This window comes from Ovis aries, chromosome 4 (genome assembly GCF_016772045.2).
Source record: "Ovis aries strain OAR_USU_Benz2616 breed Rambouillet chromosome 4, ARS-UI_Ramb_v3.0, whole genome shotgun sequence".
Lineage (NCBI taxonomy): Eukaryota > Metazoa > Chordata > Mammalia > Artiodactyla > Bovidae > Ovis > Ovis aries.
In genome coordinates, this window is record NC_056057.1 from 97,617,590 (window position 1) to 97,630,671 (window position 13,082).

Consider the following 13,082-nt stretch of genomic DNA (forward strand, 5'->3'; position numbering starts at 1 on the left):
TGGGAATGAAACAGTGCAGAGGATGAGACCAGTGCCAGGCCTAGAGCCAGGCAAACAGCTTGAGAGAAACCCAGAAAAGCTGGGAAAAGATAACAATGAAGTCTTTCCCAGTGAAAGTTCCATCCTGAGTGCTCGTGGTTAAGTGAATTTTGTGGTCAAAGGAGTCTGGGAGACACGATGTCCTAAATTTGCCAGCGCTCCCCTAGCTTGGAGATTTGGCACACCGATGCTCTAAGAAATGCTACCGTCAAGACATCTGCTTACTCATTGCTGTTTAGTTATTAAGTCACGTCCAACTCTTTTGTGATGTCATGGATTGTATAGCCCACCAGGCTCCTCTGTCCATGGGATTTCCCAGGCAAGAATACTCCAAATGCATTAGACCAAAGAAGGCTTGTTTTTATTTTTCAATATCCTGAAAAACTTTGGCTGAGGATGAAATCTGGGGAACCCTGGACTAGCTGATGTTTGAAGTGGCACCGAGGCAAGGGACATGTGGGAGAACCTGTGGACATGTCCCACGTCACGTGTGTACTGCTCATCTCCTGAGACTCCCTCGTCTTAATGAGAGTGAGCGCTTATCACCAAGTCATGTGGACTAAAGGGGGCTGCAGGGAAGTAGGATTTCCCCTGAGGGGTCTCTCCTCCTACCCTGAAGGACCCACAGATGTGAGTGGTGACCCCCTTCCAAGGTGACATCTCAAGGAAGCAAGTTGTGCACGAATAGGCCACTAGTGCAGCCTCAGTGCCTTAGATTCAGGCTAGGAGCCAGAGCTGACATGGGAAGTGTGGCCCATGGAGGCTACCTTGGTTTTCTCTCTGCTATTTTAGGCACCAAAAAATGGGCCTCACAGGTCTCGGAGAAGACAAGAGCGAGCATATGAATGAGGGAAGCAAAAATATTATAGGTGGAAATCATTTCAATAAAATATAGGCACCCTTCTAATAGAAAATATTAATAATAAAGATGAAAGCTAAGAGTTGTTGAGCCCTTGTTAAGTGCCAGGCATCACTCAGTCAGTGGGCACTAGCCCTTCCCTGTGTTACTGCTGAGAAAAATGAAATACCCAGAGGTTAAATAATTTTCTCAAAGTAATATAGGTAGAAAGTGGCAGAGCCAAGACCAGAAATCAGGACTGGTGGTTCTGGCTCATGCTGTGGACACCCTCAAGCCACGCAGAAGGTACTAGAATGCCTTCCGCACCAGCACTGAACCCTGTCTGAGGATGATATACCTATTTCTCTACTCCATTGTTTTGCACAACTTTCTTTAAATATCCAGACAGTCTCTTCCTCAACCATCATACATTCCCATGAAATGATTGCATTGTCTCTGAGTCAGTTTCAAATTCACGTCTCCATTGTCTCCATGTAATACTTGAAAGGCAATTACAAGACAGATCAGATATAATTCTACTATTTGTAATTTCTACTTTTATACCTATACTGTGTTTAGCAAAGTCATGTGACATCACTAATGCCAACTAGTCCTCTCAAACAATGGCACAAATTAACACGCGTCTATTTACTTTCGAAAACTTCTCATCAATATTCAAACTGAGCACACAGCTCACTTAAGGATCCAGTATTTCTCTTTTTCTGCAGAACTTCAAGCACAACTCAGATCAGTTCTCACTGAACTTAACCACTTCCGTTCAGATGCTATCCATGGAGGAAGGGGAGAGGGGTGGGATTGTAGGGGATGGTTTCCGTCTGCACCCAACCTGGGTTAGGGGATGGGGTGCCTGTGGAGTTGAGGCTTGTCTTGGGACACATACCCTGAGCTCTGTCTCTAGACCAGAGTCCTCGCGATACCCACCTAAGCTGCAAGGAGAGTGTGTCCTTTGGGCTAATATCCACCTTCTCCAGGACCCCAAATGCACAGGGCTTCCCAGGTGGTGCTAGTGGTAAAGAACTCACCTGCCAAGGCAGGAGACATAAGAGGTGGAGGTTTGACCCCTGTGTCAGGAAGATCCCCTGGAGGAGGGCATGGCAACCCACTCCAGTGATTTGGCCTGGAGAATCTCATGGACAGAGGAGCCTGGTGGGCTACAGTCCACGGGGTCACAAAGAACTGGACATGACTGAAGTGACTTAGCACACACACTGTGGTTCTAAGGCAACCCCAGCAGTTGGAGACCTTTCTTTTCAACATCCTGTAAGCTGGAGTTTGCACCCATCTCACTCCCACAGAGCTTCCAGAACATACTGTGCTCTGCTTTTCTCTATTCTGCACAGTGCCTGGCCCTACACTGGGCATACAGTAGGCACTCAATAAACACACATGGAGAGATACCTGAAAGGTGGCAGAGACGCAGCCCCTGCCCCTGTCTGCCCATACTGTGGAGTCTCTGCACGTGCTGCTGAGTGGGATGTTACAGGTTGTTGCCTTTACGACAGTACTTCAAGTGCCTGAAGTAATGGGGACCCTGGCACAGAGTGGAGAGAGGATCTGATTGTCAGACCAAGTGCTGGAGACAGATGCTGAGTGGAGTTCAGGATCAGAGGGCTGCTGGGCATTCCCCTAATCACCTGGCCCTCAGGTTTCCTGTCTTTCCTCCCACTCCGCCCCCTCTCTGCCCACCTCTGCCCTCCCTCTAGTACTGGCTCTTCTTTAGTTCGGGGCACAGAGAAGGAGAACAAACCATTTTCCTGTCTGCCCTAGAGGTCCTGACAGGTGAGGAGCCAGAAGCTATTCAGATGCCCAGTCTGTGATGACCTCAAGCTCTGTGGGGCTGGACTCAAAACTAAATGCCTTCCCTGAGGCTTCCCAGATGGCGCTAGTGGTAAAGAACCCCCCTGCCAGTTCAGGAGACATAAGAAGTGAGGGTTCAGTCCCTGGGTCGGGAAGATCCCCTGGAGGAGGAAATGGCCACCCACTCCAGTATTCCTGCCTGGAGAATCCTATGGACAGAGGAGCCTGGCGGGCTACACTCCATGGGGTCACAAAGAATCATATACAGCTGAAGTGACTTAGCATGCATGTACAAGCAGAAGCAGTTATGAAGATAACCCTGCCAGGCCCTTCGCAGGGATGCAGCTCTATCTAACTGGGATGGGAGACCCCAGGCCCCCAGCCCTCAGTCTCCTGGTGCTAACAGATATGAAGAGGGGGTGCTCAGGCTTTTCTGGGGGATTCTAAAGGGTATTGGGGGGTGCCCAGGGATTGTGGGGGGCTGGTGGCTGAAGGTGAACTAGCTTTTAGCCACCAAAGGTTAAGTGGTTCGTCTGGGTGTTCCTAAGAGTATTAGTAATAATAGTAATAACAATAGTGATACCGCCCACGCCCGACACTTTCCGTGTATTACCTTTAGTCCTAAAAGCCCTGAAAGCTGATTATTATCATTTGTGCTTTCTGCATGAAGACACTGAAGCACAAACTCTGCTTGAGTGACTTGCTCCGGGGAGCAGAGCAGATGAGCTCTGAGGGTCAGGGTGAAGCCCCATCTACATGACCTATTCCTTATCGTCCCAGCGTCTCCATCTCGCACACATTTCTGCCTGCCAGGCACCCCCATGATCATCTAACATTCGCCAGGCCACTGTCATTCTTTCCCTCTCACGGAGGCTGCTGAATTTGACTCTATTCAGATGTTAGAGGGTTTTACACTTTCTATGAGTGTCCCCCTCAGACGCAAGTCTGTTGGAAAAGGAGTGTGGGGTTAGGGTGCTTTGCTGCGCACTCCCCTTATGGGGTGTCCTGGCTGTGTCTAGAGCTCTGTGTACCCCCAGGATGTTCTAGAATAGAAAGGGGCTCTTGTCCCAATGTGCACTGGACTGGGAGAATAAACAAACCAAGGGCCCTTCTTCACGCAGCAGCGGGGGGGTTCTGAGTTCTTTTATTTTTGTTTATTTATTTGGCTGCACCAGGCCTTAGTTGCATCATGCGACATCTTTAGTTATGGCATGTGGGATCTAGTTCCCTGACCAGGGATTGAACCCAAGGCTCTTGCAGTGGGGTCGCAAAGTCTTAGCCACCGGACCACCACCACAGAAGTCCTGGTTCTGAGTTCTTATCATCACCCGCAGCGTCCCAATCAGCTCACCCCACCCCAGCAAGCCTTTTCGATTTCGAAAGCTTGTTTTGGTGGCCAAGGATTGGGATGCAGAACTGTCCTGCTGGGAAGATTAGGAGATGAAGAGGACTCTCGCCCCCTTCGAGAGCTCCACGGTCCTCATTGGAAGCGGGGTCCGGAGCAGACCTTGCAGTAGGAGCTGAGCTGTGTTCTAACTTGGCTCCTCTGCCAACCTGCTGTGTGACTCTAAACAAGCTGTTCACCTCTCTGGGCTTCAGTCTGCTCATGAATCAGAGACAAAGGCAGCAGGAGAGAGCTGGGCCTGAGAAGCCTTGGGGGCTTTTCTGGTCCTAAGGTTTTATGGCGCGATGGAGAATTCAGCTACCAGCGCCGGAGTGTCTAACCTGGAGCAGGAAGTCATCTCCCCTGCCCAGGTCCCTCCCAGGGAGTTGTTCTGCCATGCTTTCAAGATGAATGAATCGATTGATTGGGGGCTGATTTGGAGTTTTCATTGGTGTGTGCAAGCTCTCTCTAGTTGCTGTGAGCTGGAGCTCCTCTCCAGTTGCGGTGCATGGGCTTGTCATCGCGATGGCTTCTCTTGCGGCTGAACGTGGGCTCTAGGGCAGGGGGCTTCAGTAGCTATGGTGCATGGGCTTAGTCCCATGGCATGTGGGCTCTTCCTGGACCAGGGACTGAACCCGTATCTTCTGCATTAGCACAAGAACTCTTAACCCCTAGACCACCAGGGAAGTCCAGGTTCTGCCTTTATTAGAAGGAAGGGAGAAGTGGAACATCTCAGTCGATGCTGCCCAGGATCCTTTGGGAACAGCTTCAGACAAGTGGGAAGGTGTCCACCTGAGTGAAACTGGGGGAAACGGGGCAACCGCTCTTCTCTTTTTGTGAATGCCTGCAGTGGCTCACGGGCTATCACTTGCTCTCAGGCCTGCACTTCAAGCCCACTCTCCCAGGAGCTATTGGGAACAGCCCTGTCTGGGTGCCAGGAGCAAATGTCCAAATGGCCTCGTCAGAGTGTCAGCCATCCAAATGCAAACTGGAGCAGACAGCTCGGCCCTCCGGGGGCGGGGACCCAGCACCAAGGGAGGGAAATCATTCTTACAGGAGGCCTCACCGTGGACCCCAGGACTGCACTTGTATGAGACCAAGGTCCATGGACCTCTGAGCTTGTCAGACTTCATGCCGGCTAGTCTCAGAACATCCCAGGAGGCAGGTGGGGGCAGGGAGGGACACTGAGGCACAGAGGGGCAATAATGGTCTGCTTATCACACAGAGGGTCCTCGGCAGAAGCACCACCCAGAGAGGGTGCGAGTCCCAAGGGGTGTGAGCCTTGAACCCCAGTATCACCTTCCCCTGAGCCAAGTTTCCTTCTGAAACTCACAACATGGTAAAAATCATTTACAAAGCATCCTCTCCCCAAAGCCCTCTCTTCCACCTCGTGTTCTTCACCATCTCTCCATTTCACAGGCAAAGAGCATGAACAGAAATACAGAAAACACAGAAGGGGATAGGGGTCCTCCACAGGCCCCTTCGCTTTGATGTCTTTGCTCTCTGGGAAGCCTTCTCTGATCACTGTGCTTTTTAAATTTAAGACTTTCACCCTGAGCAGTCCTCCTGAATTCCCTTACCCTGCTCCCTGGCATGTATTACCTGATAATCTACTATAGGACTTTTTAGCAGGCTGATTCTTCTTGACTGTTTCCTCTTGCTGAAACCACAAGCTCCTAAAGTCAAGGATATTTATGCTTCTTCACTTTTGAATCCCCAGTGCTTGAGCTCGTGTTCAGCACATCGCAGTTGCCTAGTTGAGTGAACGAATGAATGAGGCCTGGGTGATTCATCACAAAGCAAGAAGGCCTTCACTGCTTCCCTACCGGATTATGATGGAGACAAGTGGACAGAGTACGGTGGACCCCTGCCTGGACCTGCTTTCCTAGGTAACTCCGACCACAGGTGGACCCACCTCCTCAGCCCCTGAAGGCATCCGTATCCTGGCCCACAGCTAGGACTGGAGTGCCACTGGCTTACGAGAGGGACAGGCTGTGATGTCCCCAGGCACCTGAAGCTGACCCACTGTCATCAGGAGTCAGTAAAACAAAGAGCTCCGTGAGAGACGGCTTTGGCCCAAACACAACTGAAAGTGTATCTCATGAGCAGAAATGTGTGTTCAAGGCCCCCGGCTCTCCGGCAGGGGAGAGGTGGAGTGTGGCTGGCAGGGATGCTGAAATTTACTGAGAAATCTGCCACTTGCTCTGAGGCTATCAAGGAAGACACTTTCCTGGTGGGGGTAATAGCTGCTTCTCCTCCCCGTAGGGGGTCGCTCCAGGGTACCTGAGGACAGCCACCAGCTCTGCCACCTCGGCTCTTCGAGCGTCTGCCTCACTGACACTTCTTCTCACTTCCCTCCCATCAGTTTGGCAGGTTTTTATCGCACTGGTTTCAGCGTATATAGACGCTCCCTGGGGAGGGCAGCAGTTGCAGTGAATATACCACATACATTCACACAGACTGATGGAGACGCACAGAGTCAGACACAGGGGAAGGTGTGTGTGCACACACACACATACACACACACACACCCTAGGGAGATACCCAGAGTCATGCAGAAGAAAGGAGAGAGACAGAGACATAATTCAGCCCAGCAAGAGACAGGTAGACCTTGACAAAATGACACCGATACCTAGCAGGGTGCATTCAACCACTCCCAAAAAACGTGTACATGGAAGGCAGCCCTTGCTGGACAAGAAATAAAGGGAACTCATCTCTCCATGACAACAGAAACAATATCTGGCTATGGAATTATTCCGCTTGCAAATAACTGTAATAGTAGCTCCATTACTCTCATCACTCAGGAAATTCCAATGATTGTGGTAATTCTGCACCATACATAAGGTGGAGACCAAGTACGTTTTTCTTATTTTAAATCACAATATCACAATTAGGAATATTACGTATGGCTAGCACACGAGATGTATGATATTATTATTTAAGAGATCAAGTAGGCTATTTAAGTTTAACCAGCAAGTTTTTACAAGAGAAAACACAAAGGAAAAAATAGTTCAGAACAGGGCAAAAGTCATGGCAGTGGTAAACACGGGGCTGAAGTTTGCGGGGTGGTGGTGGTGGTGGGGTTTCCTTTATCCAAAGTGTAGTCTTTTCATCAATTACCTAAGTTCAAACTTAGGAATTAAGCAATAAATCGTTTGTATCAGTCCTTCTGTCTTCTAACTCTGGCTCAGTGAAGACACTGGGGAGCTCATTCATTCTTTCATCAGAATACCTATAAAGGGTTTAAAGTTGATGTTTAGAAGGAGGAAGACAAAGAACTGTCCTCCATCTGCTGACAGTCTGGTAGGAGGGAAAAATCAAAGTCATCACTTTGAGCTATGTTCCTTCTATGCCTATTTTCTGGACACTCTTTTTTAAAAAAAAATCATAAATGGATATTGAATTTTGTCCAAAACTTTCTCTGCAACTATTGAGATGATCATATGGCTTTAGCTTTCAATTCATTAAAGTAATTATCCTTCAATTAAAAATAGATAAATAAGAAAGTCATCATGACTCAGAGAAGAGCTACCATAGAGGTGCAAACCCCGGGTCAGGAACAGCTCAGTGGAGAATGTGGCAAAAGAGCTAAGCTTTAAGGGACAATAAAATATTAGCCAGATGAGAAACTGAAGCCCATATTAGGCAGAGCCGACATCAGTGTCATCAGCCCATACCCTGAGCCTGGAGTCCCGGCCTGCAAAGTTTTCCAATCCTTCATGATTCACTCACTTGATGCCCTGGGGCCTGCTGTATTTACCAGGCTGCTCATGTCCCATCAGAGCTGCAGGTTGTGAGTTCTTGATTTGCTCTCCACTAGGACTGGATCCCTGCTCAGGAGCCTGCCTTGACCTTGACCTGTGCTCCACCCTTCACAGATCACCCAGAATCTTGATGCCCGACTCCACACGCAGCCAGTTCCACATACTCCTGGTGCAATGTCGTAAGAATAAGAGCCTCTACTTATCGAGTCCTTACTCTGTGCCAGGCTTGATTCATGTTGATTACACGCATTACATCATTTGATCCATGGAACCACACTCCTGGATTTTATCATTACCTCCATGTGCCAGCTGAGAACAAGGAAGCTTACAAAGCTTAACAGCTCCTGAGATCAGAGTTAGCAAATGGCAGGACCATGGTTTATGATCAGATATCCTGAAAACAAGGCCTGGCTATTTACCCGTCTTGCTACCTTACCACTCCCCACTGAAAATCTGCAACCCCCGTGGATTGTTGGCCCAGATATCAGGGCCTTGGTGCTATGATTTGCGTGGCAGCCACCCCTTCTCTGTGAGAAGCAGCGCCATGATGGATGAAGGCCTTGACTCCATCTATTCCTGCCTTCTTCCCAAAGTGCCCATAATCCAGCACTCCCAGCAGGCCTTGCAGGTCAAGCCTAAACGGGTGCTGACCACTAACTGTGCCCTCAGGGAATCAGGACAGCTGAGGTCAAGAAGCTCAAATCCCAAGGCACCTATCAGAGGGGGCTCCACGCAGCTTTTGTATTTTCTTCTTTGGAAGTCTTTAAGTCTCAGGTTCAGAAACCCTGGCTTTCCGGTGATGTAAGAAATCCTACAGCCTTCAATGCCTGTAGAGGTCTTGGGTCTTTTCTGAAGAATTCATTCCACAGAGGAAAGCTACTTCCTCTCAGCATCCAGGGCCGTGGAGGTACGCAGGGAGGGAGAGTGTAGGCCCCACCAGAAGGGAATAAGGAATGAAAGCAAAGGAGCAGCTTCATATGGGTCCTGACTCCTGGAATAAAATGCTCCCTGCTCATCCCCATCTCAGGCCATTCCCCGGCCATGGCAGCCTCAACCAGGACACCACAATGAGTCCCACTGTGGCTGAATGGGGGGCCCCACACCCCGAGAAGATGTCATCGAGTTCTGGGGGAGGGTGGAGCTGCTGTGGGCTCCCAAGGCATAATGCACAACCCTGTGGGTGGCATAATGTGGTATTTATCTCCCCCACTATGCAGAGAGGGAACAATCCAGACTCTGTCAGCAAGGTCCTCTGGGGAGTCCAGGCCTCGCTAATGAAGATGAATAAGATGAGGATCTGCCTTGACTGCTCAGAGCTAATGTATACATATTCATGGGCTGGGAGGACAGCTCCCAGGATGACCCATCCTCCAGAGAGGCAATGGAGGCATGGCAGTGCAAAGCCATGCTTGGGGTGGGGCTTTTCCTGCAGGGTGGGACACTCTGTGAATTAGGGTACCACAGGACATACCCTTAAATGGACCAGATTTCCAAAGCAAAATTGATTCCTCTGCCTGCTGCAAACTTATGAGTCCTGATCTAAGCTCAGGGACCCCTGAAGAACTGAGTTCTTAGCTGAGTTCCAGAAGTAACTCCAGCTTTGCCATTTCCTACTCCACCTCAGCTAATAGCCATCCCCACACCGTATTTGTTCTGCCTGGCATGGCCTCATGGAATTTGCTGGAGGTTTCATGTTAGAGTTCTTGCTGCTGTTGTTCAATCACCCAGTCCTGTCTGACTCTTTGTGACCGCACAGACTGCAGCATGCCAGGCCTCCCTGTCCCTCACCATCTCCCAGAGCTTGCCCAAGTTCATGGCTATTGCATCGGTGATGCCATACATCTTATCACACAAAGGCTCAGGACACATGCCTCAGCATCTCATTTCACACACATAGACCTTTTCAGAATCTCCATCCATCTGACTCTTTCATGAGCTGCCCGCAACTATTTTGGGGGGGTGACAAATCCTTGCCCACCATAGAACTCCAGGGTCCATGATGGTGACCTTGGCAGGAGACTATACAGGGTGTAGGAAAATCTAGGCCAGAAACTTGAGCATCCGTACTGCGTTTCTTCAAAAGAGGGCAAGTGTTGGCCCTGCCCCTGGACACACCATCACTCTGAAGTCAGTGGATTTGTCTTTGACTCACGGATATTTTGATACCTGAACGATTTCATTCCCTGTTTCTGGTGCACTCAGCCTCCATCCCTAGGCAGCAGAACAGAAAGGATACACACTGAGCCCAATAAATCAAACCCCCTCTCTGCAGCCAGCCTCCTGTAGGTTTCCACGGAGCCACAGGCTAGTCTTTAGCGGCAAGATGAATGTCTGGCAGAGCGCAGAGGGCCTTACCTGCCTTTCCGACATGATGTAGAGCTGCTCCCGGTCCTTGGAGAAGGCCATGTCCCGGAGCACGGGGCCGGGCTCCACCACCTGCACCGTCTCATACTGCAGGGCGTTGCCCCGGGGCCCGTCTACCCGGATCTGTGGATGAGAGGAAGAAGAGAGTTCAGATGTGAGTTCAGATCCTGAGCCGCCGTATGTCCAGCCTCAGCCGGGAGCTTCCCTCCTCATGGGCAAGGGAGGGGCCACGAGCCCAGTGAAGTGAAAGTTGCTCAGTTGTATCCGACTCTTTGTGATCCCATGGACTGTCCAATGGAATTCTCCAGACCAGAATACTGGAGTGGGCAGCTTTTCTCTTCTCCAGGGGCTCTTCCCAACCCAGGGATCAAACCCGGGTCTCCCACATTGCAGGCGGATTCTTTACCAACTGAACCATCAGGAAAGGCAAAACAGAGGCGCATGCCAAGCAGGGGCCTCTCGTGGGGAATGGCCAAGAGACCGGGTGGGGATAGTGGGGGGTGGGGATAGTGGGGGGCGGGGGGGGGAGGCGAAACCAGGCTGCACTTGGAACCTGGTGTTCTTCTCTCTGGCTCACTATGCCTTAGGCTCACAACTTTGACCCTCGCTTGCGTATCTTTGGATAAGAGGGTGGGGCTGATGTGGGGGAAGAGGAATCTGGGGATGAGGCAAATGGGAAAACTGATGCTGCTTCAGATCAGAGCATCACTCTACAACAGAAAGGCAGCATTATTAGCTACATTTGTTAGCAGAACAAATTTGGATGTAAAGATGTGGGCTGATTCTTTGAAACTGGTAGCCAGGATCACTGCTGGCCTTCGAGGAGAAGCCGGAACCCCAGAAGATTCACACCACATGGGCTTATTCTGTCTATGAACCCACTGGCTTATGCTTCAGATTCTGGAATAGATGTAGGGTCCCCAAATCCCCTAGAGTTTCTATTTATGTCCCCAGTGAAGGGCATGTGGGCATTCCAGGAAAATGTGTTTTGGGCATGAGTCATTCTATCTTCCAAGAACACTTAACAGACTAGGTCATCTCTGGGCCATCTAACAGTCCTTCCTGGAACTGCTGGAACAATGTGAAGACCATGAGGAAAGGCTTTTGCCCACATTCCCCAAGGCTGAGGACAAGTCTATAAAAGACGGGACTTTCCCAATGCCACCCACCCCCTGATTCAAGGTGCTGGCCCAGGTCTTCAGGATCATCACCAGTGTGAGCTCATAGATTTGCCATGATTATTGATGAGCACTAATATTTCCATCCACATAAGTTGGGATCAAACATTACCATCCATGCAATAATGTAGGAAGGTGAGGAGAATGCCAGAGGTAGACGGGAAAAAGTAATAGCTAGGAGATCACCAAACTTGATTAGATGCCATTTGTACAAGTCTCTATAAGATAATGTGGTGTAATTTTAGAAATTTCAATAACAAAACTAAAAGAAAAAAATAATATTCCAAATTATTGGAAAATTATTCCAAAAATAATATTCCCATTATATATTCATTTTTAATTTTAATGGGTAATTCTTAACCTTTTATGAGCTCAAGGAGAATGGCAGAGCTATTCAGAGGAATTAAGTTACAGAAAGAACACCATATTAATGCCATCTGATAACACCAATTCATCCGAAAGTCTGCCGTCTCTCATTTCTGTTAAATTCACTGAACTCTGACACCAGGGTGGTGTGTGACATATGTATTTGATTTGGGATTTGTGCTAGCCTTTTTGCTTGTCTTCCTCTTAAGCACAATTTTTCAGCCCTTCCTAGACATCAGGTACTGGGAGATGATTTTACATATGATTCCTTATTGATATAATCTTCTCAAGAGCTTTTTTGTCCTGGCTTGCATGGCCCCTCCAGGATCCATTCCAACCTCTCTCACCTTTTAGGTGGGACTGGACCCACCCCCTGCTTCCTGGGTTGGCCTTCGATGGACAGAAACAAATCGGTTTAATCTCACTCTCTGGCCACAGCGGTGGAGAGAAAGCAGACCCAAGCCATTCAACACTTGCAATTAGAGCGAAGCAAGGACTATGTCTTGTGACAGGGGAAGAAAGCACCTCCCCTCACCCTTCATAAGATCAAAGAAACAGGTAGCTCCCAGAACTATTAGCAACCCTCTTGTTCTTATGAACGGGGTGGGGGTGCTGGAGCCAGGGAAGGTCAGGGACAGAGATGAAAAGCATTGGTTTTGGGTGATGTCCCTGAGCCACTGAACCAAAATAGCCCTGAAGGCTATCATGTGTCCAGGCCTTTCTAGCTACTCAGGATATTTCCTTATTGTTAAAGCAACAGAAAGGTTTTCTGCAATATCTAATGATATGTTCTGATAGAATAGACGGGGAAAACGGGACACAGTGCATTAAATAACTGCCCTGAGCTATCAAATCTGACAAATGAATGAGGATCCAGTCTGACCCTGGAATGCGTAGTTTTCCTGCCACTCCAGTTACATGAGGGACATTGTTCCTTGATAAGGTTCACATTTACTTTCTGGGGATACTACCAAAGGCAGGGGCTTCTGGTACGTACAAACTCCAGAGGCTTTCGCCAGTCATTTCCAGTTTTGAAGATGAAACACTTGTGCTTGACAGATATTTATTTTTAAAATGAAGAAATGAATGAAGTTCAGACTCTTCTTTGCAGATTTCCCATTAAGCTCAGGAAAACAACAACAACAACAAAAAAAAAACTAGTGAATGAATTAAGAAGAGACATGCTTAGCTGTTAAAATCCAAATGCCTGGGAATCCAGTAGCCCTCCTCCTTCTGTCCCCACCCCCAAGCCACCAAATGTCCACCCTGAGCAGATCTTTCCTTAATCTGAATGAAATGGGAGCTCATGCAAAACCAATTGGGATTACCAC

At 49.0% G+C, this 13,082-nt stretch overlaps 1 protein-coding gene across 3 annotated transcripts in view; it reads right to left on the reverse strand.

Annotated features, from left to right (window-relative positions):
- The window catches only part of PLXNA4 (plexin A4), a 499,413-nt gene that overhangs the window by 170,149 nt on the left and 316,182 nt on the right, over positions 1 to 13,082 (reverse strand). For all 3 annotated transcript variants that reach the window (XM_012177152.5, XM_042248843.2, XM_042248844.2), the window contains one exon: positions 10,199 to 10,330. In XM_012177152.5, coding sequence (XP_012032542.3) covers positions 10,199 to 10,330 — 132 coding nt within the window. The remainder of the gene's footprint in view (positions 1 to 10,198; positions 10,331 to 13,082) is intronic.